This window comes from Gallus gallus, chromosome 1 (genome assembly GCF_016699485.2).
Source record: "Gallus gallus isolate bGalGal1 chromosome 1, bGalGal1.mat.broiler.GRCg7b, whole genome shotgun sequence".
In the NCBI taxonomy this organism is placed as follows: domain Eukaryota; kingdom Metazoa; phylum Chordata; class Aves; order Galliformes; family Phasianidae; genus Gallus; species Gallus gallus.
In genome coordinates this window covers 89,526,482-89,553,480 of record NC_052532.1, presented here as the reverse complement: position 1 = coordinate 89,553,480, position 26,999 = coordinate 89,526,482, and the positions used below count along the sequence as shown (strand labels likewise).

General features: G+C 39.0%; 1 protein-coding gene across 4 annotated transcripts in view; it reads right to left on the bottom strand.

Annotated features, from left to right (window-relative positions):
• The window catches only part of EPHA3 (EPH receptor A3), a 221,216-nt gene that overhangs the window by 50,691 nt on the left and 143,526 nt on the right, over positions 1-26,999 (bottom strand). For 3 of the 4 annotated variants that reach the window (NM_205430.3, XM_040669158.2, XM_040669165.2), the window contains 4 exons: positions 24,901-25,056; positions 24,046-24,381; positions 6,894-7,018; positions 391-553 (listed from right to left, as the gene is read on the bottom strand). In NM_205430.3, coding sequence (NP_990761.2) covers positions 391-553; positions 6,894-7,018; positions 24,046-24,381; positions 24,901-25,056 — 780 coding nt within the window. The remainder of the gene's footprint in view (positions 1-390; positions 554-6,893; positions 7,019-24,045; positions 24,382-24,900; positions 25,057-26,999) is intronic. The other variant, XM_015295857.4, reaches the window with a different exon arrangement.

Sequence of the window (26,999 nt, the reverse complement as noted above, 5' to 3'; positions counted from 1 at the left end):
GACCCCCAGGAGTAACAGAATAATATTAACTTCTTTGGGGCACAGTGTTTAAAGTCCACAGGATTCATGCCACAAGCTGTGAATATGGAAATGTACCAGACCCTCTCTTGGTATGAGCTGCAGTCTAGCAAGATATTGATTCTGGCACTAGGCAGTGGTAGGGTATGCAATGGAAGAAAGTAACACCTGTGGTATTCTTGTACATTCTTTAAAGCATGCTTCAATTTTAACGATAAAACATGAAAGTTATATAGTAGTGCTATCCAGAAAGACACATAATAAATAGTAATGAATTGCATTTACTAAACTAGAGAGGGAATGAAAACAGCCACTCAAATCACTCAGAAATTGCCCAAGTAGTCAATTTAAATCATTTGAGCAAATACATACAATCTGGACTGGTTTCAAATTCAAACTTGCGGCTGCTTGTCCCATATCCAGCTGCAGTTCGGGCTCGAATTTGGAAGACGTAGGTGGTATCAGGTTTGAGGCCGCTGATAGTAACGTTAGTGCTTTTGGCTCTCAGAATAGTATAGCTTGTCTCTTGTTCCTGCTTTTGGGAAAAGAAATTATCAGATTAAAACCACACCCTAAGAAACAGAAGCAAGAGGCGTTCGGTATAAAATGACTACAAATCACCTGGAAAGCAGTGGCATATTGAATATTTATAGCCTGACAAATGCCTGCACAGCCATTCATTTTCAATCAACTAAAAATCTGTTGATTAGCAAGAAATCTAAATCATTAGAGCTCCTTCAGCCTTGCACTGTAAATCAAGTACTAGACATGCTGAGTGTACAACATTTCATTAAATGGCTTTGTACCACTTTGTCCATAGCCTGTAATACAACAAGAAAAATGAAGACTACAATTTTATTTAAAAAACCATAAAACAGATTTGCCTACTGTACTGAATTGGAAGTTGTAACAGGCCAATTTAGAGCTTTTAGGGCCCTGCAGAGCTATTGCAGGACTTGGTTTTTACTGCCTCATGTTTTACAAGATAGCATGTATCCTTGTAACAGTCAGAACAGCAGTGTGTTCAGACTCTTTACCCCAGCTCTACGAACAGGCTAATATAACCAGTTTACTATTATGCCATAAAAACTATGAGCCTGATGCGTCAGGCCTCATTTGGGCAAAACCCCACTGAACTTGTTCTTGAATGAGTCTAGGGCTTTAGTAGCCAGGAAGGACGTGTATGCTGACTCTTTATTGCTTTTTGCTAAAGAACAAGGAGTGCGTCCAATACAGATGATATCCTAACAAGCACGCTCTGCTTCAGTAGGCCCATATTTCTGACATACTGACTTTTAATGTAAAATAAAAAATAGACTACTTTGTAATTCAGTAATTTTGGATACCTTGTATACTGTGCAAAAAGCTAGTTCTGATAAAAGCATATCTCAGTCTCACTCAAAGCACAGTTTAAAATGTTAAGCATGCATTTGGGGCCCGAGGTATTGCTTATTTTACTACCATCCTGTACCAAAAAAGTACTTTTGGCTTTCTACAAATGGCAGCTGGAAGTGCCTCAGAGAAAGTTTTGGACTGTAGCCACGTGTGGGAAACTGCAAAAATGTCAGTTTCTTAGGCTTGCAACGATGAACTACTCTATTTTGAAGGTGGTGGGGATTTCATCTGCTGCCCATTTACTTTGAAATACACTCAAACAATTGAGTTATGCCTTGTTGAGAGTGGAATCTAAATTGGGGTAATGCACGTTGACGGCAAAGAATCTCACCTAATTCCCACTACATTTTATGGTACTGTATTAGCTGGCAACTTACTGGGCTTTTAATTTCACCAGTGATATACTGAGTCCTGAGAGAGGCTGGAAAACACTTCATACAGTCTGACTGCCAAAGGCAGCTCTTCTTCATGTGAGCAGTTCAAGTGACTGGAATTGTTTTAGCCTGTTTGCTTTACAGTGCTGTCCAGAGCAAGAGAGTTAGGTCTATTCTAAGTTAGGCTGGTATCAGAAACCATTCCCTTCAATGCTGTCAAAGCCTAATTGACCTATTATTGGAAATCTTTGATATGGACAGAAACAGAGAAGCTTACATCACAGTTAGGGAAATTATCAGAATCTCTACATAATATTTAACATGATGTACATTCACACTGGAAAATAATAATAATAATAATAATAATAATAATAATAATAATAATAATAATAATAAATCTAAGCCTCTAAGTTATTTTCCAGAACCATAATTTAAAATAGGATCAGCTGGACCTATTCTTCAAAGACTGTCTATAAAAATGCTTATCACAGTCTAGTTTCCTTGCAATGTAAGCATAAAAAGGAAATAAGCACTGGATTTTCTTATGGTTTTCTGACATATCTCTGAAAAAAGTTTTCTGTTAAAAATGCTAAGGAAAAAGCTTCTAGAAAGACATTCTAAGAAGCTAACAGGTTTGCCTAAAACACATATTTTCTAACTAACAAAGGCCTTGTACTGTAATTTACAAGTTTTCCCTATCTCATCATTTAGCTGAAAGCAGGCAACCATTTTAATTTCAAAGACATCATTATCGTGTCTCTAAAACACAGTCTTCTGTGTATGCTATGACTGGACATTCATTTTGATCTCACTTCAGGCTCTTTTTCTGAAATGCAAACATTTCCTTCTTACTCAGATACATACGTGCAAGAGAGAATATAGTCATGGCCCTGTCTCCTAATAATCCGCAATGGAACTTGCAAAATAAATGTTTAAAACAATGGTATGGAGGATGTCACGATATCTTAGTTTATGGCAAACTTTTTACACACATATTTTGAAAGTCATTTTTTATGTTAATAGTAATCAAATCACTGAAACACCACATAAAAGCGCAAGTTTATCTTTCCTGGGGATAAAGTAAAACTTCAGAGATACAGAGCTAGAGCTGCCATGAGCAGAAGGGATATACAAAGGGGAGAGTCACTCTTTGCCAAGCAGAATTTTAATCAAACGCTCTGATGATAAATCTGAACTTAGATGCAGAAAGAATGTTCCTCTTGATCTACACAGTTTACTAGACACAATCTTTACTGGGAAGTAAATCCCACTACTGTTAGTGTCTCATATGCAAATGGAATTTTATAATTATAAACCATGTTTTACTAAAGACATTTTTTGAATCCATTTAAGATTTATAGTGGCTGCCCTAGTGAGAGTGAATGGTATGTCCTTCTTCAGATAAGGACAGTGAATGTTTACACTGCACCAGGAAGAACGCTTTCTCTGTTGGTGGCATGCAGGCAGTAGAGGCCAAACCTGGGCTGCACATCTTCAGGAGGTGCTCTGGCTTCCAGCACTGCCTCCTCTCATTGTTGGCAACAGCTGTCAGTACGACAGCTCCCACTAAACTCATGGAGTGTACACGGCCTTTCCTTAAAACCCTAACAGGAGTTTAAAAGCAACTAAGTTCATTTGCATTTAATTTACTTTTCCAGCCTCAGAAAAAGAACAAACTGGATATAATGTTTTATTTGTTTGTTTTAACCAGTCTACTGAGCACTGGTTTATTTCATATTTCAATGACAGGAAAAGAAGATCTATTTTAGTAATGTAAGAATGAAATTAAAATTCACTCATCATTTGGAGCATCATTTTGCCCAAATAAAGACTGTGGGATTTAGTTATCGTAATTGTTACCCACATATTTAAATGAAGCAATTAATAATTTTCATGTGGTATTTTGTCCTTGCATGACAAAATACGCCTTCCAGAGAACTTAATTAGGTGTGCAAGGACAACAAGGAAAAAAAAAAAATGTAGCTGTTGGTGCAAGAAAAAACTCCTGACTTTTGCTATATGAGCACTTTGTCAGCTGAGACTCCTAAAATCTAGCACAACATTATAAATGAACAGACTAAAGTGGGGTGTCATTCTGTACTGCTAACATCCCATAAAATATAATGCCTTGCAATAAAGTAAATGCCTAGATGTTTCATACGGCATTCACTTTTACATCTGAAAGAGGAATTTATTTCTTTTAAATGCTTGAAATAAATAGTAACTGGTCAAATAACCTCACAATCATGCTCTATAGATTTTTAAAGAAAATCAAATTCTATCTTGAACAGGAAGTCTGAAGGCCTGTCACTGTCATTTCATAACGTTATGCGTAATACCCCTAAGTTCATTTCAAAATAGTCTTCCAGAACTGCAAATCCTGATTTCTATAGAAACATCATAAGAAGCTCTATTATTTCTCGGATACACAAGTGAAATCACTCATGATAAAACCTAAAAAGGTTAATTATAGTTGATGAAAATTAATATTTTCCACAGGCTTGATGCCGATAATGCATTAGAAAAACTACACAATGTCATCATTTAGATATAAGTTCTGTTTCTAATCCAAATCTACTGTAACATCCTGAATATCAGTAACATTTAGTTGCCCAAAAATATCACCTATTCTTCAAGATAAATGACAGAATTGGACTGACTCGCAATAATCTATTAATACTGTGTACATTAATTTCTGAGAGGTATTGTGAGCAAAAGCAAGCAGGAGGGAAAAGAATGGCTCAACATAAATCATCTTCCAGCAATCACGTATGACTTGTCAGGAGAAATACCCAGATTGCTGACTCTGGAGGGTTTATTTCTTAGTAGCTGTCACTTAACAGCAGTGGGTTTTGATGAGCACGGCCAAGATGATTTTAAAAGGAGCGGGCCAGTTTAAAAAGCAAGCTTTCTTTTCAAAAGAGGGGAGAAGGGGACCACTTAGCTATCTCAGACTGAAAAGCAGCATCCCCCCAGTGTGTCTGAAGGAGGAGCCAAGGGTCACCACCCAGCACTGCCTGGCCTGGCCCCTAGGTAAGTTTAACATCTCTAGAGTAGGAGCTTTCAACCTTTTCCAATTTGCAGACTTGCAAAGGGCAATGGATTGAAGCCTCCTGACAATGGACTTGCTTTTCTTCATTACCTTTCATAAACCCCAAGGAACAGGCTGCTGACTCCCCAAGGGACTACAGACCACACATTAAAAACACCAGTGTCAGAAGGTTGTTTTTTTTTTTGTTGTTGTTTTTTTTTTAATCCCTTTGCTCTGAATAGTCTGGCTCCTATTGTTAAGCAATTGGCTCTTTGGTTTAAGAAAGCTGTCTGGTGCCTATGAACTCTTGATCACAGACTTCAAAGGGAAGACACACATGTGCACAATCAGCTCATAAGACTGGTTGTCTCATGAAGCTGTCTTATGACAGCCAGTTGTTCCTCAAAGACTGGATATACACAGTTTGAGTAGCAGTCACGTGCCAGGACTGTGCATAACCTTGTACTGGATGATCATTTACACGAATTTAAAAAAAGCCAATTTCACTGCAGAATGATAATCAAAACAGTGGGGAAAAAATAACACAAATACACAAGTACAACTTGACAGTCACTTCATTACATTGAATTAAATGCTCACAAGTGGAAAAAATTATCTCCTTTTGGAACAGCTAAAACCAAATCTGATTCCAGGGCAAGCAATACACCTGAGCAGCACAACCCAAGCCCCATGGGACTAGAGAGCTGCCCAGAAAAAGACTTGTGCCTGGAAAGGCTGGAGGTGGAACTGAGATGAGGCTGCCAGGGACACGTCCTAAATGAAATGCAGGTTAATCACACAGGCAAATAACCTGTGCACAACAGAGTGCAGTTCTGGGATGTCTCAGACACAGGCTCTACGAAGTACATAGCTCTTCCAAACCTTGCTAAAAGGTAGCATCTGTGAGTTGTTGTTTTTTTTTTTCTTCAAAAGAATACTGAATTTAAGGGAGCTTAAGTAATTCTGTGTGCTTTTACTGCTGAGGATGTACAATTACACACAGTCTGATGTATGAACTAGATCTCTTTTACTTATCCTCAAGCCCAGCACATGGGCATTATGCAGATTTACTAAATAAAAATGTTTACATGACGTAGTGATCAACAGTGTAAGTTCAACAAAATGCCAACACAAGGCAGAACATCTTTAATAACAGATTCTCTTTATCTAATGCAGTGTATATAGAATTCAGTTGTTCGTGAAAAGTGGGAACTTTCACAGTGCAAAGCAGTCACTAAAAGCCTAGTCCATCTCTTTCCACTAATGCAAGGATGACAAATTACTCTATGAATATTGACAGCATAATTGGACTTTGTTCAGTTCTGGGCTCCTGCGTCCAGTTCTGAGATCCTCCGTTCAAGAAAGACAGGGAACTTCTAGAGAGAGTCCAGCAGAGGGCCACAAACATGATGAGGGACCAGGAGCATCTCCTGTACAAGGATCAGCTGAGAGAGGTGGGATTGTTCAGCTTGGAGAAGAGAAGCCTGAGAAGGGATCTTATCAGCACTTATAAATATCTGAAGGGCAGAGGTCAAGTGGATGGGGCTGAGCTCTTTTTGGTGGTGCCCAGTGCCAAGACAAGGGGCAGTAGGTACAAACTAGAACACAGGAAGTTCCATTTGAACATGGGAAAGAACTTTTCAGTGAGGCTGACAGAGCCCTGGAACAGGCTGCTCAGAGAGGTTGTGAAGTCTCCTTCTCCAGAGATATTCCAGACCCATCTGAATGCTTTCCTATGCAGTATGCTGTAAGACACTTGCTTTAGCAGGAGATGTCAGACCTGATGATCTCTAAGGGTCCCTTCCAATCCCTATTATTCTGTAATTCTGTCCATAACTGAAATTGCTGTTACAAATTCTTTCTACTCTCTTGAAAATGTCAGTGGAGAAAATCCCATTAACAAATCCTAGATTTGCATTTAATATTCTCTTTCCTACCCCCATACCACGCACTCTGTTGTGGCACGCAGTGAATTAGTAAGGGTGTCTAGACTATTAACACACACACAAGACATAATAACTTCATTAGCACATTACAGGCATAAAAACCTCCCCCCCTTCAGAGTTTCTTCCCACCTTTTCATAGTATTTGACCTCGTAGTCCAAGATGATTCCATTTGGGTGCTCAGGCTCCTGCCAAGACAGAGACACGCTGTTCCTGGATGTCCGGTCTTTCCTTATCACTGTGATGGGGGATGGCGCTGTAGAAAGGGGATAGATGGGGGAAGCAGGGAGGAGAGAAAAGCAGACTGGGTTTATCTCCATTCCAATCCTTGGCAAAGAGAACTGTTTCCATTTAAAAGACTCATGAACATAGGTCTGGACTTGTATCAACATTCAGCAGCTGGATTATCGTCCTGGTACACATGCCTTACAGCATGCTGGCCTCAAGGAAAATGAGCTGAGATTTGCTGTTAGACTAGTGGCAAGGCAGCAGATGGTTTCAATCTGCTACTACAGTGTAAGCAGTGAAATACATCTGATCTACTGAAAAAGAGAACAAAACAACAATACTACCTATTTTTTACAATGCTGAAGCATTATTATTTCAAGACTGCAGAACTCTGATCCTACTTTCATACTCAATTGTAACACAGTCCTGGGATGCACAATGAACTTCTAGTAACAACCACCAGCTTCCTGCAGACATGACTTGATAAGTTGTCCAGATACAAATTGCTCCCATACACACTTTTCCTATATCCCACTGCTAGGAAAATGAAATTTGAAGAAAAAAATACCTTAACTGCAGAACAACCTCATTTCTGATCCGTATTAATCATGGTTAGGCATGACAATTGTTTGCATGCCGCAGACTCACCCACCACCCAAAACTATCAACGTCACGGAAAAAAATCATAATTACCTATGATACTTTAACAGGGGTTCATCTCCAGACCACCCAGCTTTCTGGGTTGCTCTAAGCCATTGGTTTCCTAGACTGTTTGAGAGCTATGCAAGCTCTTTACTTATTTATTCTTCTTCCCACTTGTTTTCAGTTGGTTTCGCACTTCAAATGCCTCTCTTCCATGGTTTTGGCCAAAATTCATCAAATGATAACTTGTAGATCACACATTAAAGGTTCTAACTGTCATTTTTAAACAAAAAACTTTTACAAACAAACAGCCTTTTATCTTACCATGTAAAACAAATGCGTTTATAAGTTCACATTGTGCTATCCTAATAAAAGGCTCTAGTTGATCTAAACAATTTATTTTCAGCTGAATCCTATGAAGTTTTATTGCTCATATAAAACTGGTTGCACTTCACAGGCATTACATATTTGCATGCATTACCCAGTGTCCTTTGTGTCTGTTTTCCTTCCCAAAATAGATCTTTCAAGAGCCAGGAAAAAAAAAAAAAAAGAGCTGTAATTAAAACAATTTTTGGAAAATTCATGCTGTGTTTGGTTTTGATAAAATTCCATTGAAATGTACATTCTACGCTTGCATCGTAAACTTGATAGCTTCCTTTAAGTGAGCAAAGGGTCTGAAGAGCTGCATCCACTCACACAAGCATTTGTATATTACATATTTTCACATCACTTCTGGGATGAAACTCATTCTCTCGACAGTGCTTTTACATATCATGTGGTTCACAAGACTAAAATGTTGCAAAAAGCTCTTTTGCTTTCTGTAGCAGGAAAAAAATTATCTTGAATTTCAATTATTTAAGTTTTTTTTTATTATTATTTAAAGTGTGAGGGAAAAGAATCTCTTGATTTTATTGCATCTCACCAGATCCATGCTGGCAGAAGAGCTGCAAAGGACTTACACAAAGAATACAGGACCAGCTTCTAATGAACATCCTCCAGCAATTCCACTTGGATTGCACCCAGGCACGAATCAGTGCTGAAGCCAAAATGCAAGGGGTGAGTTGGTTGGGCTTCTCATAGACCCATGTCTGCTGCTCTCATGCTCTTCTAAGTCATTTTTATGTCTTCTTTTTAAGCCAAGCTATCCATCTATTTTTGTGTTTGAATAGAGTGCCAAGCCTCATATCCCAGCTGGTAACACTTCCCCATTAAGGTAACATTAATACAGATTTTATGAATAATTAATATATGATTAAAAGAAATGGCTTTTCCCCTAATAAATTACAGTAATTTGGGCTGTAATGCCCTCTCGGTGCAGGCAGGAATATTCTTATATGAGCCAATACAGATGTGCCTTAAAAAAAAACTTTCACAGTATTAATTATTTTAAGCTAATTTATACACATCTTTGCAGATGCTACCAGTAACTTATCTCACAGCAGCTCACTAGAAAAGCGTCTGCTCTACAGTAATCAATAACATTATAAAAGATTCATATACCTCTCCTGATCCCAAAGCTGCTTAGAAATTGCACGCACGCAGTGTCTGAAAGAGACAGCATCCCAGAGCATGGGAGGATGGAGGGGAGACTGATGATCCCAGAGAACAAAAAGTTTCAGGGACCTTCAATCCCACGCATAGAGCACATCTGGTTTCTGCAGCACAGTGATGAACTCTGCCAGCTGCTGAACCATTGAGCTATGGAAATTAGGTATATAAATCCATACATAAAAATAAAATACATACATATCCAAATCTCTTTAAAACAATATCTTAACTATGCGCGTTACAGAGGTTACTTAGTTTTAAGTAAGCTTCAGTGGATAAAGGAAAGGTTTCTTCAAATGTTCTTGTGGTTGACTATCTACTTCTAGAGGACATATCACATCGTTTTATTCAGAGTGGAAGATACTTGTTTGTAATTTAATAATAATTTCCTAACCATCTTGTATATTTTCTTTCCTTCATCTTATTATCTTATCTTACACGCTACCTGAGCATTTTAATTTTGAAGCACACAAGATTTGAAAAATAAACAACCAACATCTGGGAATGAGTTTCATCATTTTCCTGCTGTTCCCAATACCTGTGTGCACACTGGACTTCACACGCAATAGCTGACTATAGTCCCTTTGTACGTCTCTGTTGTAGGAAGCAGAGATCCAGAGAGGATAGCCTTCACAGGAACCTCTCCCAGCAGCCGGCCTGGCTCTGCTTCGAGGTAAGATGGATGTGACCTGGCTCTTCTACAGCACCTGCTGCCCTACACAATCCATGTCTCTGTATCTACTGAACTGTTTCTTTTGTCCATGTCTAGCTCTAACTCCTCCACTAATACATCAGATCAACGGAGGAACAGGTGCCAATTATTCTCTGGTTTGACCAAGATTAGAGAGAATGCAAAAATGACCCACACAGCATTTGGTGCAACTTTCCTTTGCTGGTCTGATGAATCTGAACTGTTCAAATCACAATGAAAACATTTTTTTTGCTGTATCCGTTGGATAGGCATGTTTGAAAACGTTAGAAGTCCTCAATCCCAGTGTAAGAAAATATCATTTTCAGATGAATCTTAAGATTACACTTAGATCTACTGCAATCAATGGATTTAGTATGCAGCAAAAGTGAAGGTAACCTCTATATATGTATTGCCCTGCACGGAAATAGTCATGAGTCAACACTAGTGCCTTTGTCACCAAGGCCTCAGCTCAAGTCTGGGATGCATCTAGGAGGAATGACTTGACAATTGGACAATGGAAACAATTATTTTTTGTACACATTCCTAGAATACAATTTTAAAAAGCCAGCCAACCAAACAAACACCACCATATAAACAGTGCTTTAAAAAAGTACCTTTTGAAATACACTTATTTTCATAGATCTTTCTTTCTTTCCTCCCAAGTACTTGCATATATCCTGTGAAGCAGAAATACACTACCTCCCATCAAGTCCAGAGAACTTTTTTTAATCTCAGAGCAACCATGTCTGGTCCAAAGTAGATGTCAGCCTTAATTTCCATTTTGCAACACAGCTAATCTTCCTTCTCACCAGAATTCTTCAGTTACTGTGTTTTATCACCTCTTCTGAAGAGATTGAAACTCCAGCAAAGAGACAAGCTAAAGAAATTTAACATGATATATCACTGACCAATGAAGATATCACCAAAAGCGATGCTGTCTTTTGGATGAAGAGAGAGATGAGAGTTTCCAGTTTCCTAAGGACTATGAAATAAGTACAGTAAGATGAAACTGAAATGAAAATCAGGCTATGGAAGGGAGTAGGATGACTTCATACTTCAAATGTCCATTTTTTAATGCAATTCCAGGATCTTCCTTTCTTAAAATTGAGAAACAATTAGATTGTGCAAAAATAGAATGCTGGAACAGATCTTCTAAATGGCTGCCACTATCATTGAGAAAAATAAGCTTGCTATGACAGGACAGTAAAAATTACTGTGAAGTTTTTTTAGCTAAATAGAAGTTTTCAAACATTATGTTAAAGCATCAGCTTCACTAAGGTGAATTGATTATCATTTAGAGAATGTACATATCAAAGCAAAATATAAAGAGAGCAGACTAAAAAGCTGAGTGAATAGTGTTTCAGTGATTGTTGGATAAATTCTGCAGGTCATAGGGCTCCATGTATTTACATTTTGATTGGTGGTCTGATTAATGTATTAGCACTCCTCACTGAAAAAAAGTTGTCTGGTGGCTTTTTTTTGTTTGTTTGTTTGCTTTATAACTAACATTAGGCTTGTGTGGCCATGCATGGAGAGGTTATGCCTTTTTTTTTTCCCCTCAAGAAAAGGTCTGTATTATCGGTAGTCATACACAATGTATATAGAGACATTTATGAATCAAGTGGTTACTATTGCACTGGTACTACAGTCTAACTGGTTTATGACCAGTTTAAGCAGTTAATATGAACACTCAAAACTCCCTAGAGTTACAAGGGGAAATGTATTTTGAGAGCTCAGTGCTGTTAGGTAGCATTTGTGACAACTGGGAATGTGGATGTTGAAAAGGTAACGAATGCAATGATCCGGGGAGCTTAGGCTCACAAGTGTAAAACCTTCCTCACTCACAACTATTAAAGGTGGAAGCAAATAACATGAAGGATCTAGCAGAGAGGACAATAAAACTCTGCTCAAATTGATTTCCCAGAGAAACTGACCCCAACAGATCATTTGTTTTCCTCCAGTTTAATAGCAGCTGTATATAAATCTCCTTATTGACTTTTTCTTATTCCTTGGTTATTGTTTTCATATGTGACTGGCCTACAGATGTATACGCTGGAAGAAAATTCCCAGCTCTGTGACAGAGAGAACTCACTATTAACTCTGGGAAGTCATGTGTGTGCATTTGCTGAAATATTTAGAGTTGTGCTGCTTCTTGCTTAGGTCTCTAGATCACAAATTAAATATCAGGGAAGGCCTTGTAAAGTTCTCCCAAATTTCATTCTAAAAATGACCATGGTCTGCTCACTTCCAGCTTTTGCTTGCAACCAGCTATCAGCATCAGATAGTAAAATATTCTGAGTTATACTGAGAGATGGTGATCATGAACAAAGCTGAGCCAGCAGAACTATATTAGAAAAAATGAAACTTTTTATGTACTATTGAATAAATGGAAGGCTTGTTTCTTTTTCTTTCTTTAGAAAACTGGTGATTTTTATTATCTAATCATAATGCTGTCATCTGATATAACATATAAATTTTCTTTAATGCCCCTAGGAGGTAATGTGGAACCAGAAGAGTAAATAAAGATCATAATCTGAGAATTAAATCTTCTGCAGTCTCTGACAGCAGGATCTACTGGGACCCAAACCCAAATCTGTAAGCCTTAGAGCACCAGTGCCCAAACCACAGAACAATTGCACAAGGCCAAGCATAAAGACCAGTGTCTGAAGGAATAAACTGCTCTCTTCACTAGAAGCAGTTTCTCTCAAAACCTGGAGTCGCATCCACGAGTGAGGATACATAGCAGTATTAGCCCTGCCACAAGCACGGGGAGCCCACATCCAGCTGGGCCTAGCCAGCCATGCTGCACATCTACGTTCCACCCAGAAAACAAGACCCAGCATTTAGGTTTATGTATTGTCTTTCTATCTTCACCTTCATCCAACCATTCTACTGCCAGGCAGCACTCAATCTGTGACAAAGTCCTAAGTAATCATTTGCAAATCAATAATATTATATTATATTTCTGTGACACGATCACATCTGTTTGTATGGACTTCTACGCTTGCCCTTGGATCCTTTACACCTCCAGTCTCTGGTCAGTGGATTAACATCTAGGTGGTTTATTAAAGAAGACTGCTCACAGAAAGCAGGAGTTGCACTGCTTTAAAACTTATAGGGTCGCACTACCATTTATTTCCTTCACGGAGCCCAATTACACACACTGCCCCTGCTACACTGCTGTGCCACAGTAAGTAGTGGTGGGGCTGGTCCCACCAGTGCAGACCAGAAAGGCAAGGCTGGAGCTGAGTCACCAGGTGGATCCCAGGGCAGGAGGGAGAAAGAGGAAAAAGCCACATTTTAACATTCTGTAAACCTGCATCCTCCTCTTCCAGATGCAGCTATTCACCCCTCTTGACTGGATGTGCAGACACAGTCCTTTGGCCTTTAATCTCCAGGACACATAGTTAAACTAGCACAGTACATTTATATGTGCTCTTGCACCTTTTGCTTGAGCTGCAGCAGACTCAATATAGTTTTATGACTTGCGCTGTAAAATGTCACCTGATTCTGCAACACTGTTAGGCAACCATCAACCAGAACACAGCACACCTTCCCTCCCAGCAGAGACCGGGAAGTCTATCCATCCCAAACAGCAAGAGGCCCATAGCAGCACGCAGGCCATTTCTCTGGATCTTTGTAGCACTCAACAGTTATGAAGCAGGTGAAAAGGTCCATCCTGCCTATGAGATGGCTACCAAGATATGGGCATTCACACAAGTCAAAACGAGAAAGGGAAATAAAAGAACAAAACTTCTAGGTTAAATAGAAGCAGGTTAACTTTGGATGAAACAAAATCAAGTATGAGAGACATGGATGCTTCTCCCATAAAAAGAAAAAAAAAAACATTTTAGAGATGAACATGTCTGTGATTCTTCTAATGGATGATTTCCTGCATTATGGCCAAAGTATTTGATGCACCTCAAAGCTGAGGGACTCCAGCCTGTGGTGATAGATTCCAGAGTGGCTGCTGGCATTGCACAGGTGCCTTGAAAGAAAGAAGGGCAAACAAGCAGCTTGAGCAGGAATTGCACTAAAAGGCAGCTGCTGGATTTCACTCTCAAGTACAGAGAAAGGCAACCTTCTGGGCAGCAGCTGTCACTGGACAAGTGATTGTCAGAGCTCATTTCTCACTCCCACAAATAAATTCCAAATTAAAAGCAAACTTCATTAAGTGGTGCACATTCATGTTCTCATCTCTCCCTCCTTTTATGAAGAGAGATAGCAAATGCCTTCCACAGGGCAAGCAGAATGTTAGACTTACTCATATGTTTAACATGTGTGTAATAAATCATGGAAACACCATGTCCATTTGGGAAGTATCAAGCTGCACAAGGCACTCACTTCAGAAACTGAAAATTATGGTGCCATGGTGTTCACTGCTGTTATTGCACAGAGGAGACAAATGCCGTATATGCTTTCCTAAGAATTCAGCCCAATGGTACTCATAATACAAATGTTATTCTTTCTGTACCTCATTTGAGATGGTGATGGTAGGAGCTCCTCAATAGTTCATATTTTTCACAGGATGTGCTTAAGACTGTATCAGTTTAAAATAAACAATTTTGCTTTGCCTTTCCCACCCCATTGTTACGTTACTTTGTAGGATGTAGGAACCTCAGGCTTCCTGGCGTGAAGTTTTCTGAAAGAACAGTTTATTCCCCATGACTGTGAAGTCAACTGTCAGATGCCGAGTAGACTTCTCTTTTCTCAGGCAGTTACTGAGTCAATCAGAGAAATGCCATTCACAACTTAAGTAATGTATTTAAGAACTAGCTCTAGAAATACCAGTATCCAAAAATGGAGAAAACAACATCTGCATTCAGATAAGTAATTTCCAATATGAAATATTTATGTCCCTTTGAATAGTCACCGTGAACTCTTGAATTGGTCTATCAGTAAATTCCATTAGAGCCTTTTCAAACTGATCAGAAATCACTGCGAATGGATACAGTATTTCTAAAACCTCTCGCCCTGTCATTCTTTGGTACTTTCAGAGTTGGCTGTGAACCAAATGATTTTGCAAAGGTTAACCAGAACATTAGAACCATTGATGGAACACAGCTGAAAGGTGATCACATCTCCTTTCACTTTCTTTTGGATTTGTGGGTTTCTTTATATAAAGTAGCATAGTTTACTAGAAGTATATGTATTCTACTACAATTGGTTTCTACATTAAAATGCTTGTAAAAATAAATATTGCACTAATAATTACCATTAAAAGAAATTGTTTCCAAACCAAAAGAAAAGGGTACCTTTCTATTTTTTTCTTCCAGCTGTCACTGACTGAAAATTGTCTAAATGGAGGAGCTTAAGGAAGTAAGGGAAGTTGATATCTTTTCTTAAAGTAAAGAGAGACAGAGATTATTTCCCTCAGTGATCACTCAGAATGCTAGCATAGATAAAGTCAGAAGTCTAAGGAATATTATTTAACTGAGTGCTAAGCATACTGTTTATTTGCATTTCATTATTTTTATTATTTTACCAAACTATGGTATTAAATGAGAACCCAGACATAGAATCAAGTTAAAGACTAAAAGAAGTGATAAAAAAAAAAAAAAACATCCACCATTTCACCAGTTCTGAAAAGGGGTAGCTAAAAGCACTAGAAGGGGAAAGCACAGGAAAAGCCAAAACCTTGCCTTTGAACTTTCCCTAAGGTCATGAGCATTCACATGAAGTCTGCATTCGCACTGAACAGACTGATGTATGTCACAGACTTTGAATCCTCAGCATAGCTTTTCTCCACATCCAGGGAAAAAGGGATCAAAGGCTGTTCAGGCAGACTGTCTCTAATATAAGGCCATGCATGGAGTGACATTGTTAAAACACTTCCCTTTTATATCCCTAAAGGAGGAGTTTTATTGAGTTAAAATGATCCTTGAATAGCCTCTGGGCTGAGCTGTAAAACACATTTGAAAAGCATAAAGTCTTTATTTATGTCAGGAATGTTTGAAACTCAAGAGATAAATGTCATTCAAAAAACAAGCATGTCCTAGGTATTTGGGATGTAATGGGGCACAGCTGTAATAACAGTCAATGAACCAGAGACTCCCTACATCATGTCATTAGCTCACTTTTAATAAGTCTATCTTCATGTCCTTTTCATAAGGACCATAGGGAAAGAGAGAAATATATCATGCACCAAACATCTGTAGCTATCTCAAACTGTCTCTCTTCAAAGATGCATCTACTTAAGGGACCTGTCTTGGGAGACAGATTGTAAAGTGCATACAGACCTTTCTGAAAATGCATTTTATTTAGCCAGGGAGCATCACATGTCATTTGGAAGTCGCTGAAGATGGCGCAGTCTAGCTTGGCAGAATAAAGGCTGAAGGCAAAGAGAGTGCCACAGTTGCCACAAGAAATCAGAGACACATATTCAAGTAAAGCTTGGTGCCAAACTTGGTGCTGAATTTATTTCCTTGAAGCAACAGATTTCAAGCAAGAAAAGCTCTAGTTCTGAGGTCTGAACAGCTTCCTCTGCGAGCCAAATAGTCTTTGCCTACAACAGAACTGAGAACGTCTGCTGCTTTCTTCCTCATTTTGAATGTTTACCCCTCAAGGTGACTCTGAATGGACAGATTAGAATTTTCAATCCACAAAAGACAAACGTAGATCAAGACATACCACCTATCTACCCTTTAAACCACTAATCGCAATGATGTTAATTTCTGTACCTATTGGTCAGTTTTGCGCTCAAATCCTTTTTGAATATTTTTTGATCCTAGCCCTTTGCAAGAGCTCCTTGCTGCCTTACTTGGTACCATCTCCTTTACACAGCTTATTCCTTCTGTGTTTCAAAATTACTGCATTTGTTAGCTACTTTTTTTTCAGAGAAGAGATAGGAAGAGGAATAAAATTAAGTGTACATAACAGAATGGACTGTATGTTTATATCCGCTTCATATAGTTCTATCACATTGCAATTCATTAATGCAGAATAAGTAAGAGACGAAACGAATTACATCTTTCTCCCAGAAGCAATACTGCCACATCTAGAGGCATAGGAACAATATTGCAGCCGTCTATTTTCCTGAACCTTTCCATGTATGTTTAGACAACTAAGCAAGAACAGGCTAAATGAATTCTTCTGCTTTGTAGGTTTCATGACAAAGATACTAAAAATAAAAGGAAGATGCCACTTGGAAGCAAAAAGGAAGACTACTGCTCTTCTAGGGAACCCCTACAGATATTATATATATAAAAAATATTTATAGTAATTATAATAATTATAATAATTATAATTATTATTATATATAATCTAGCGTATCTTTTTATTGTTATTCTGCATGCTACAGGCCTGCAGAGGTGCCTCAACAGCTGCATAGTGGAGACCTCATTTTATAAGGCCTTAGGTTCTTAAGAACTAATCAATCATAAAACTACCTCTAAAGCTGTTACACTGTTACCTTTAGGGATTAAAATAAAACAAGCTTATTTTATTATCAAGCAGGCACATATTAAAGACTTGAAGTATTAAAAATGAAAAGTTTCCTCATCAGTATATTTGGAAAACACAAAAGTCATAATTTTTGACATTGAGCTTTCTTATTCATAATTATTTTCCTGGAATCCTAGAATTTCTGAATTCTATTGGAAGTAACAAAATGGGCAAGAGCTCAGAAAAATGCACACACAGAGTAGGGATTTTGAGACAGAATATCCAGCCAGAGAGGGACCCACTGCTAGATAAGGAAACTGCAAGTGGAATAAAAATGTCATGGGCAAAACGTCTCGTTCCCATCTATCTTCTTCTGGGTTTTTATTTCACTCTCTTGCTCTGCTCCTGCAGCCCCATGAGCTAACCCGGACAACTGGATTTCCAACCCTACACAGTGACTCAAAACCATTTCAACTTACAATATATCTATATACAAGATCTTTTGGGATAACAGCTTAGTTATCTAGAGCATACTCAGTCGTTGCAGCTAGGAAGCCCAAAGACAGAGTGAATATGAATCGTCTCCTTAATAAAACTGCACTAATGTAATGCAAGCTTGTTTATAAACCTTTTTTTTTTTTTTTTTTTAAGAACATTTCAGATCCTACACTGGGGTACTCTTCTTGTAGAGTGTCTCAATTAATTTAACACCATAAAGCAGAAAAAAACTCCTCCTCACACTACGTGCCACTATGCAGAGGTTTGCAGCAGTTTAACTGAAATGCTCACAAGGGATTTGAAACTGCTTTCACCCATTATCAGGCATCCTAATATTCATGTGAAGAAAGCTAGGTAGTGGAAAGTAGGTCTCAATTTACTCACTGCTGACTCAAAGGGAAAGTACCATAGCTGTTGAACAGAAAACAACAACGATGTACAACACATTGAAGAATAAGACTGGATTCCGCAGGCTCTCTGATGAAAACATTTAGAAAGCAGGCATTAACTCACAGGCAATTTATCTAAATCAAAACTCTCCCTTTAAAGCAATGCATTCTCATAGAGGCGTTCTGTAGAATAATTCAATCCTACTGCAGTTTTTCATGCTCATGTACACATAAACATTTTGTGCTATGACAAATGGTAAGAGTTTTGAGGTTATCATTGCTAAATACCAAAACAAATGATTCAGCAAGACTCTCCTGAATTTCTTTCAAACAAGGATATCAAGTTTATAAACCCTCTGCACTGCACACACAGGCTTACTTTCTCTCTAACCTGACTACATGCATGCAAAGTTTACTCCTCTAAAGGCTTTGTTCTATGAATGCAAAGATGAAGGTTAAGAGAAAACAGAAATTAGAGAACAGTCCTTTCTAGCCACTGCTATCTCTTTGCGCAACCTGTTCCAGTGTTCAGTGACACAGTGTAAAGAAGTTTTTCCCTGTATTTTAAATTTCTTGTATTTCTGTTTGTGCATGTCACGTCACTGGACCCCACTAAGAGGAGCCTGGTTCAATCTTCTTTACACCTTTCCATCCCGCATTTATAAATGTGTATTAAATCTCCCTGAGCTTTCTCTTCTTCAGACTAAACATTCTCAGTTCTCTCAGCTTCTCCTCACATTACAAATGTTCCCATCCCTTAAACATCCTAGTGGCTTTTTGTTGGACTTATCTTGGTGTACCCATGTCTTTCTTGTATTGGGGGAGGGCCAAGCTGGACACACCACATGTGGCCTCACCAGGGCTGAGTAGAGGGCAAGAATCAAGTCCCTCAGTTGCTGACAATGGTCTTCCTACTGCAGCTCTGGATGCTGTTGGTTTTCATAGTTTCAAGGGCATGTTGCTGGTTTGTGGTCAGCTTAGATCTGAGGATCTTCAGGGTCTTTTCTGGAAAGCTGCTTTCCAGTCCACTGGTCTCCAGCATGTACTGGTGCATAGGGTTATTCCTCCTCAGATGGAGGCAATCAGCTACAAGAATGGACATGATACTGTGCGCACTGGAATACCAGTGGGATAGTAAAGGCTACTTAAGATGTGCCTGACAGATTAGCATCTGCTATCAGTGCAGATATCTACAAGTTCTGAAAGTTTTCCTTGTCTCCTCTACACTGCAAAGGTCACTGCAGAGAGTATGTCTATCTAAAGTTCAATTAAGTCAATTAAATCTTTTGTTAAAATGCCAACATTTTGCTCAGTATTCCTGAGTCATACCTATGAACTATATGGCATTGTATGGTACCATAAGAACAGTCTTATGGAAGAAAAAATGTTACTATCTCAGGTAGTATCAACAAAATATATTCAGCATAAGTGTATCGCTGAAACAATGGATGTACTTTTTGCATTGGATAACCTACTAATTACCCACTAGCATGACTGTGCTGTCCCTACTAAATTTTCTCTTGAGTGAGTTCTACACCCTACATACCCAGCTGTGGGAAGGGATTGTCCCACTATGCTCTGCGCTGGTGCAGCCTCATCTCGAGCACTGTGTACAGGTTTGGGCACCACAATGTAAGAAGGACATCAAACTATTAGAGAGCATCCAGAGGGGGGCTGCAAAGATGGTGGAGGGTCTGGAGGGCAAGACATCTGAGGAGCAGCTGAGGTCTCTCGGTCTGTACAGCCCAAAGAAGAGACTGAGGGGAGTACTCAGCAGCCTACAGCTCCTTTGGTGGGATTTCTGTGCTTGCCACAGCCCTAAGTAAATATAGAAATGTCCCGACCTGGGCTGAATGTCTTTTTCCTTTGAGTTCTTTTTAAAGCTGCAAGGAAGCCACCACTTGCTGGTTTTACGTATTAAAAAAGCAACAACCAACCATTTGAAAAAGCACAAACTGTGGTCAGAAACCCAGTCAACCTAGAATATCTATGCACAGGCACCTGATCACTTCATTCGCAAGCCAGACAGTGTGCCACAGGTGTCATTCACTCTGCTCAGAACATTCACTATTAACTCACCACCTCGAGGGACACTGAACTCCAGACAATCTCTCATAGTCATCAGCAACCCTTTCTAAATGAGGTTGATTGGCATTATTAGTAGCTGACATCTGTGTTGGTGCAACACGCTGACATAATGTGAAAGCCTCAGAATGCTTCAAAATAATTTGGAGGATGCCGTATCAAGAGGCAACTATAGGCATGTATTACACTGCAATCAAGTAGGATGATCTACAAGCTGAATTAAATAGAAATGTGTGCTCTTTCTCTTATTTCAACACCAGGGACAGAAAGATGTATCAGAAAAATTCCAGTGTTAAATCAGTCTAGACATATTTTGCAAAAGGCCTTTTTTGTTGTTTTTTTCCAGAGATGGATGCCTTCTTACTCATCTTCGCTGGAAGATAAGGAAAACAGTGCAATAAAAGCAAAGAAAAACTTATGACAGACAGTTGGAATTCAAAAGCACAATCTATTTCCCAAAATGATTCTGAACTTCTGTTAATGCATGGGGCTGGATCTTGGCTTTACATCAGTTTTGTAGTTTAAAATGTAGTATCTTCCTTGAATTTTCAACACCTGCAAACTGGATGTTCCGAACTTTACAACTGACAACAAAGCACACTTTTCCTTTACTTCTATATCAGCTTTCAAAACTCTCCACTAAAACCTTATTACGGTTTTCAGTTAGAGATTCTAGAGCTCAGAGTCATTGTGCAGGCATCGCTGTTTTCTTCAGCAGCATCTACAGTGGCTCTTTGTGTGTGCGTGTATCTACAACTCTATGCAAATTACAAATATGTGTCTGCATGTGTGTATATGATGTGTTTACATTTAAAAATGGAGCTGCTGTGCAAACTGACTGACTCACTAACGTATCAGCTGAATCTATTTTAACACACTCTGGCAGATCTCCCAGCTGCCATATAAAAGAAGGCTAGTACAATGCATGTTCTGATCTATTGGCTGGAGATGGATGCGTAGGCACAAATGCTCATGTGTGTGATGAGAAGCATGGAGAGGAAAGTTTGTTCATTTTTCAGCAGGACTTTGGGACTCAGAGTCCCAGCAAACACAACTGATGCTTTTTTGAACTGAGCTTGTGTAAAGTAGTGCCATATATGATTTTTTTACTACCAAGACAACTGTCACAAACATCTCATTTTTATCGTTAGAAGTTCAAAAAGATTGTGCAGTCCTGTCTCAAGCTCTTGGAAACTCATGCGCTCACACAACAGTATTTTTGCTTTTCCTTTTTTTTTTTTTTTTATATGAGGGAGAGAAAAATATTTTGCAAAGTATTTTTCTCTAAGCTGGGATGGACTCTGACAGTGGATGAAAGAAACACATGGATACTAAATGTCCAGGATGAGTACTGCTACTTCACCACCTCCATTGCAAGGACAGAGGGATCTCAAATTATTGCTGGCAGAAGAGAAAACGTCTGGATTCAGGAGACCCCAGAGAAGAGATCCAGGTGTTACAGACCTTCTGTGCTTAATCCTCTCTCCTAAATTCCTATTCTGCTAACACTGTTCCTCCTGTGGGCTTGCCAGTGGCTCTGTCCCCAGGATCTGCCTGGCGATATGGAAATACATAACCACATGTGACACCCCACCCACACAACAACTCCCAAAGCAATATGCCTCTCCTATTTTCTTAAGTTCAGCACAGCTTAGTTATTTCACTAAAGTTCTATTTGATTGGTAGGTGCCTCGATCCTTGAAGGCATGTATCTGAAATCAAACAGCACAAATAATAGCCCTAGAGTTGTGACTGGCTTTTGGCTCTCCTGATCTATTTCAGATCCAGCTCAACAGTGCTCTAAATCGCTTTTGAAATGCTCCCATAGTTAAATGTATAATCAAGTGTCATCTAAGATCTTCAGACATTCTCACCCCACTTCCTGGTTCTTCTGTATGACATGAACAGAAAGTATGCTCCTGGTGTGTCCCTTTTATGATTTATACACAGGAAGGGAACGTTAGAGAAATTGCTTTCTTGCAACTTTGCTTAAGATAGCTAATATACATATTTAAGGTCTAGTTTTAGCAACATACAGAACTTCAAGGGGAAATCTGACAAAGTAAATCAACCAATGATCAAGAGACAGAAAAGTTAACATGTAATAAGTCACACCACCCAAATGCACATAATGTAACAATGCCTAAAGGTAGAAAATAAACCAACTGCTTAAGCAGACTGTAAGTTGCATTAAACAAAATTGCTCTTTCCAGAAAGGCATTGACCCTGACAACCATGTCACAAGGGTCATGTGTTCCAAAACAAAATCAAAATCCACCTTGCATCGTGTTGCAAAGGTTGCAAAGGCAGCCAGCTCTGGGCCCTGGGGAAGCACCTTGCAAAGCAGAAGACCTTTGCAGAGAAATACCTTTCACTGATCCTACAGAATTCATTTAATAGAGTGTCCCCAGGTGATTTCCAGCTGTTACGGTGATGAACAGGCTGAAAGGAAATATCTCTGATATAAAAAAAAACAGAAGAAAAGGGAGCAACTAAACAAAGGCTGCTCAAGTCACTGACAGAAATATCCCAAAAATGTAAATATAACAGTAGCAGTATATTTGGAATGAACATAAAATGCATTTTTCAGAGCTGAAGTCAATACCTAAATGAGAAAGGGATCAAAAGAAGACATTCCTATTGAGCAGACCCACCTCTATCTGCCTACTGCCTAGTTAGACAGTTCTTCAGAGCATTTGCAACTATACTGACTGCTGTCAGAAAACCATCTGTTCTCACATTTCTATGCCTCCCACCAAAGCAGATCTGTGATCTGAGGAGAAGAGACATAACCTCCATAGTGAAAAACATTGCAATAACTTAGCCTACTAGGAGAATGTCTACTTAGAATTATATTAACTTGGTTTGTGCTTTGAGGAAGACACGTAGGTATTTTTGAGATATGGTGTGGGACGGGAAGAGGTGGAAGCAGTCTTACTGCATACACACGTGCTCTTAGTACAAAGCATCCTGATTATGAGCAGCAGGAGTAGGACAACTGAAATTTAAGGATATAGTCTTTCCCTTTACTGGCAAACATTTCTCCAGTCTTGGCACCTAAACAAATGCTAACAAAGAGTCTAGATTCTTCACAACTTTTAGATGAAACCTTGATGAATGAGACACAAGTGGTAGAATAAGGCAGCAGTGACAAAAGCTCTGATCTGACAGTCAGGGCATACTGCTGTGCTTGTGCAGGGCCTAGATGGCTGTAATAAGTCTCCATAGAAGCAGAGCAATCCCTTTACACATTAGCATCCAAGAGACCGCGACCCAATTCAGTATTCAGCTCCACACCACCATCATGTTGGCAATGGTTCAGAATTGGTGAGACAACTTGCAAAGGATAAAAATAATAATAATAATAATTAAAAAACAATGTTTTAAGCCTCTCTAATTTAATGTTAGCTTTTGATGTGTCTAATACCAAAGCCTTTTTTTTTTTTTCACTTCTATTTGATCAAAATTAATCACTAAGATTACTACAGTAATTTATGTTGGAGATTATTAAAATGAGTGTTTTATTAAAATCTGGTTTTATTAATAAAACACATTCTGGCTACAGAATCATATGAGTCTGCTATTAGGGACTATTAACTGGGGACTGGGAGTTAATCATAACAGCTACGCTGCCAGGTCCTTTGACAGCAGCACATGCCAAGTTTGTTTCTCTTTTTACTTTCACTAGCACCTTCAAGTCAGTCAGTTACCCTAGCATATGAGCATTCTGACTAACTCCTGTAAAAGAGGGAGTAGAAACAAAGGTACATACATCTCAGTAGTTCTGAACAAAGAAAGGGTAATCAGGAAGAGACTCACCAGCCTGATTAGTCGTGATGCTGACAGCAGCAAATTGTCTCGAAAGTGTACTCAAGTCAGATACCCCGTTGACTGCATCAATCTCAAAAGTGTAATTGGTATGTGCCAAAAGGTCCACTACTGTCACCGTGGTGTTGGTGAGGCCAGTCTGACGGGGTAAGAACCGTACGTTGTCACTGCAAGGCTCACATATCTTGCTGCTTCCTCCACATTTTTTGCAAATGATGTTGAAAGTGACATCTTTTCGACCTCCTGTATCAAGAGGCCAGCTCCAGTCCAGAATAACAGATGTCTCATTGATGTTAGAAATAACGTTTCTTGGAGCAGATGGTGGTCCTACAAAGGAAAGGAAAGGTGTTTCTGTATTGCTCTAAAATGAGAGTAACAAGGGCACAAACATATAAAAGCAAAAAAACCAAATAACCAAACTGTTCTAGTTACTTCCTGTAGAGACTCCTGCAATATTTCACTAGACTACAGAACTAGAGCATCAGAAACCGTGTTTTGCTCTAAACAGTTAGTATTCTGAGGGCATAGTTCAGGATGGAGTGTCACCCTTCTAGAGTTGTTCTGTAGGACAGCTACTGATAATTGCTCTTGGATTTTGATGAAAATATTGGTATGAGTTTAAAAGTCTTAGCTCTCCTTCTCAACTCTAACAGAGAACTTGGGAAAAATGAAAAGAAAATGACACAAATCCAGCCCAACAAATTCTGGTACCCTGTCTAACATGTATGAAAACCTGGCAGGCAATGGATGGCTGACTGCAATGGAAAATGGGAGAAAGCAAGCAAGCTGCTCAGATACAGATGGGAGAGCAAAAACGACAGCCCCAAGCACAATGATGCTACTCACTGGTGCAAGCCATGGATGGAGGGTCTTTCTCAGAGCGAAAGTAATTCTTTTCACACCTGCAGTTCAGAGATGCATCTTCATAGGTAGAGCTGTGAGGTGGGCATTTGGCACACTTCACATTGCCAGCAGAAGCTTTATAGAACCCAGGTCGACAAGCTGCAAAATGAAAAGAGTGGAATTTTAAATTTCATGGATAGCTCCTCCATTTTAACAGGCGATCTTTTAATTGTCCTGGAATCTTTCATAAATAGATCATGTTTTGGGGTGTTTAAATTTTAAAACCCATAGTTTTCTCATGAGAAAGCTGACAGAAATTAACTTCTTAGCAGAATGAAGTCCTGCATGAATCAGCTTCAATTTGTATTCAGTTTTTCTTAAATAGCAGAACAGTATATTGCAAGAAAAAATATCTTCTACACTGTATTACAAGAACTTCACTTATTTTTCTTTGCTTCTGGTTTATTTACCAAAACATGGTCCCTAAATTGCATAAGAAACTAACTTTATCTTCTTACTGTTGCTGCAATTTACTTACAAGGGGATGCTAATTGTAAGCTATTCAGTTCAGCGTGACTAAGCCATCCAAAATCAAGAAAATAACCTGAACAGTGAAAGATCTACTCCATTACTGAAGGCTCATGCATCAGACTCTATGAGCTGCCCTAATAGTGACTACAAGAAATTTGTAGGATATGTAATGTGAGGGTGTTTTTTGTGTTAACACAGTCCTCTAGGGATGGTGCTAGAGCCCACAGATTCTGATAAAGACTTGGTGGTGGCGTTTCACCAACATTTGCACATCCTTTCTGTTTTGGTTCCTGTTGCATTACAGACCAATTCAAAGCCACATTCACATCAGATGAAAATGGTCTTTGAAGTTACAGAAATGATCAAGTAAATATCTTTTTATGAAAAACTCATGCAATTAAATAACATGGTTGACTTCTTTCCGCTAAGATGATCTCAATGTCTAAAAAACGAAAAAAAAAAAAAAACCAAAACCAGATAACACTCAGACTCTGCAGCTCAGCTGTGGTTTCAATCCAAGGCACGCACCCTTCTCCGAATGGAATTTACCCAGTATGGTCACTCTGGCTGACACACCAATAAGAGTGTAACCATAACTATACAACAGCTGTACTAAAGCAGCACACAGACAATACAACAAAAGGGACTGCATCTGAAAACAGGTTCACCTATTGCTTTCATTTCACAGCAAGCACCTGCCTAACACACTAACATCACTAACATCCTTAGGAGACCCCAATACATTCTCATATAATGACAAAATAATAATAATAATAAAAGAGCTACACAATTTAAAACACAACCTTTTGTGTGTGTGTGTGTGTGTGTGTGTGTGTGTGTGTGTGTGTGTGTGTCTGGAGCCCAGACAGTCAAGCACAGATAAAGTGGTCCTGGACCTGTCATTGATTAAAATCCTACTTCAAAGCCAAAACAATAGGTTCACCAGTCCAGAAACAAAGCAGGCTCACATTTTTCATTTTTGCTTATGGAGGTGAGCTGATTCACAAACGTAGTATGAAATACAGGATACAAGATGATGTGGTCCTGTCCATTCATGCATGCAGTGCCCAAACGGAAATATAAGTTTGGATGAGCAGACTGTGGTAAAAAAAAAAAAAATAATAATAATTACAACACTTTCATAAGAGATGGAGTAGAGGGAAGCTGCAGTACTGGCTGTTCAGTTCCCACAATACCATCTATAATCATTTCCTACACAAATTTCTGGTTCATTAGCTTTGGGCACAAACACTTGAGTGAAACCCATTGGAAGGCAGAGGGAAACCAGAACCTCACACAGCTGCACATTCAGTTTTGAAACATCTTAACAAAGAAAAACGTCCTGGCACAGCACTGAGCAGGTCTAGAGATGTAAGAAATGTTTCACGAGGAAGCGCTAATCTCAGCCACCCTCCAGCACTTCGAAGCCCTTGCAAATAGAGGCTACTTGGCTGCAGCTGCTGCCTCCCATGCCATGCTAAGAAAACAGCTGAGAAAGTAATCTCCCACTTCACAACGCTTCCTGCAAGCCTTAATGAAGTAATCCTCAGGATGAGCCTCTGGTGCATGTT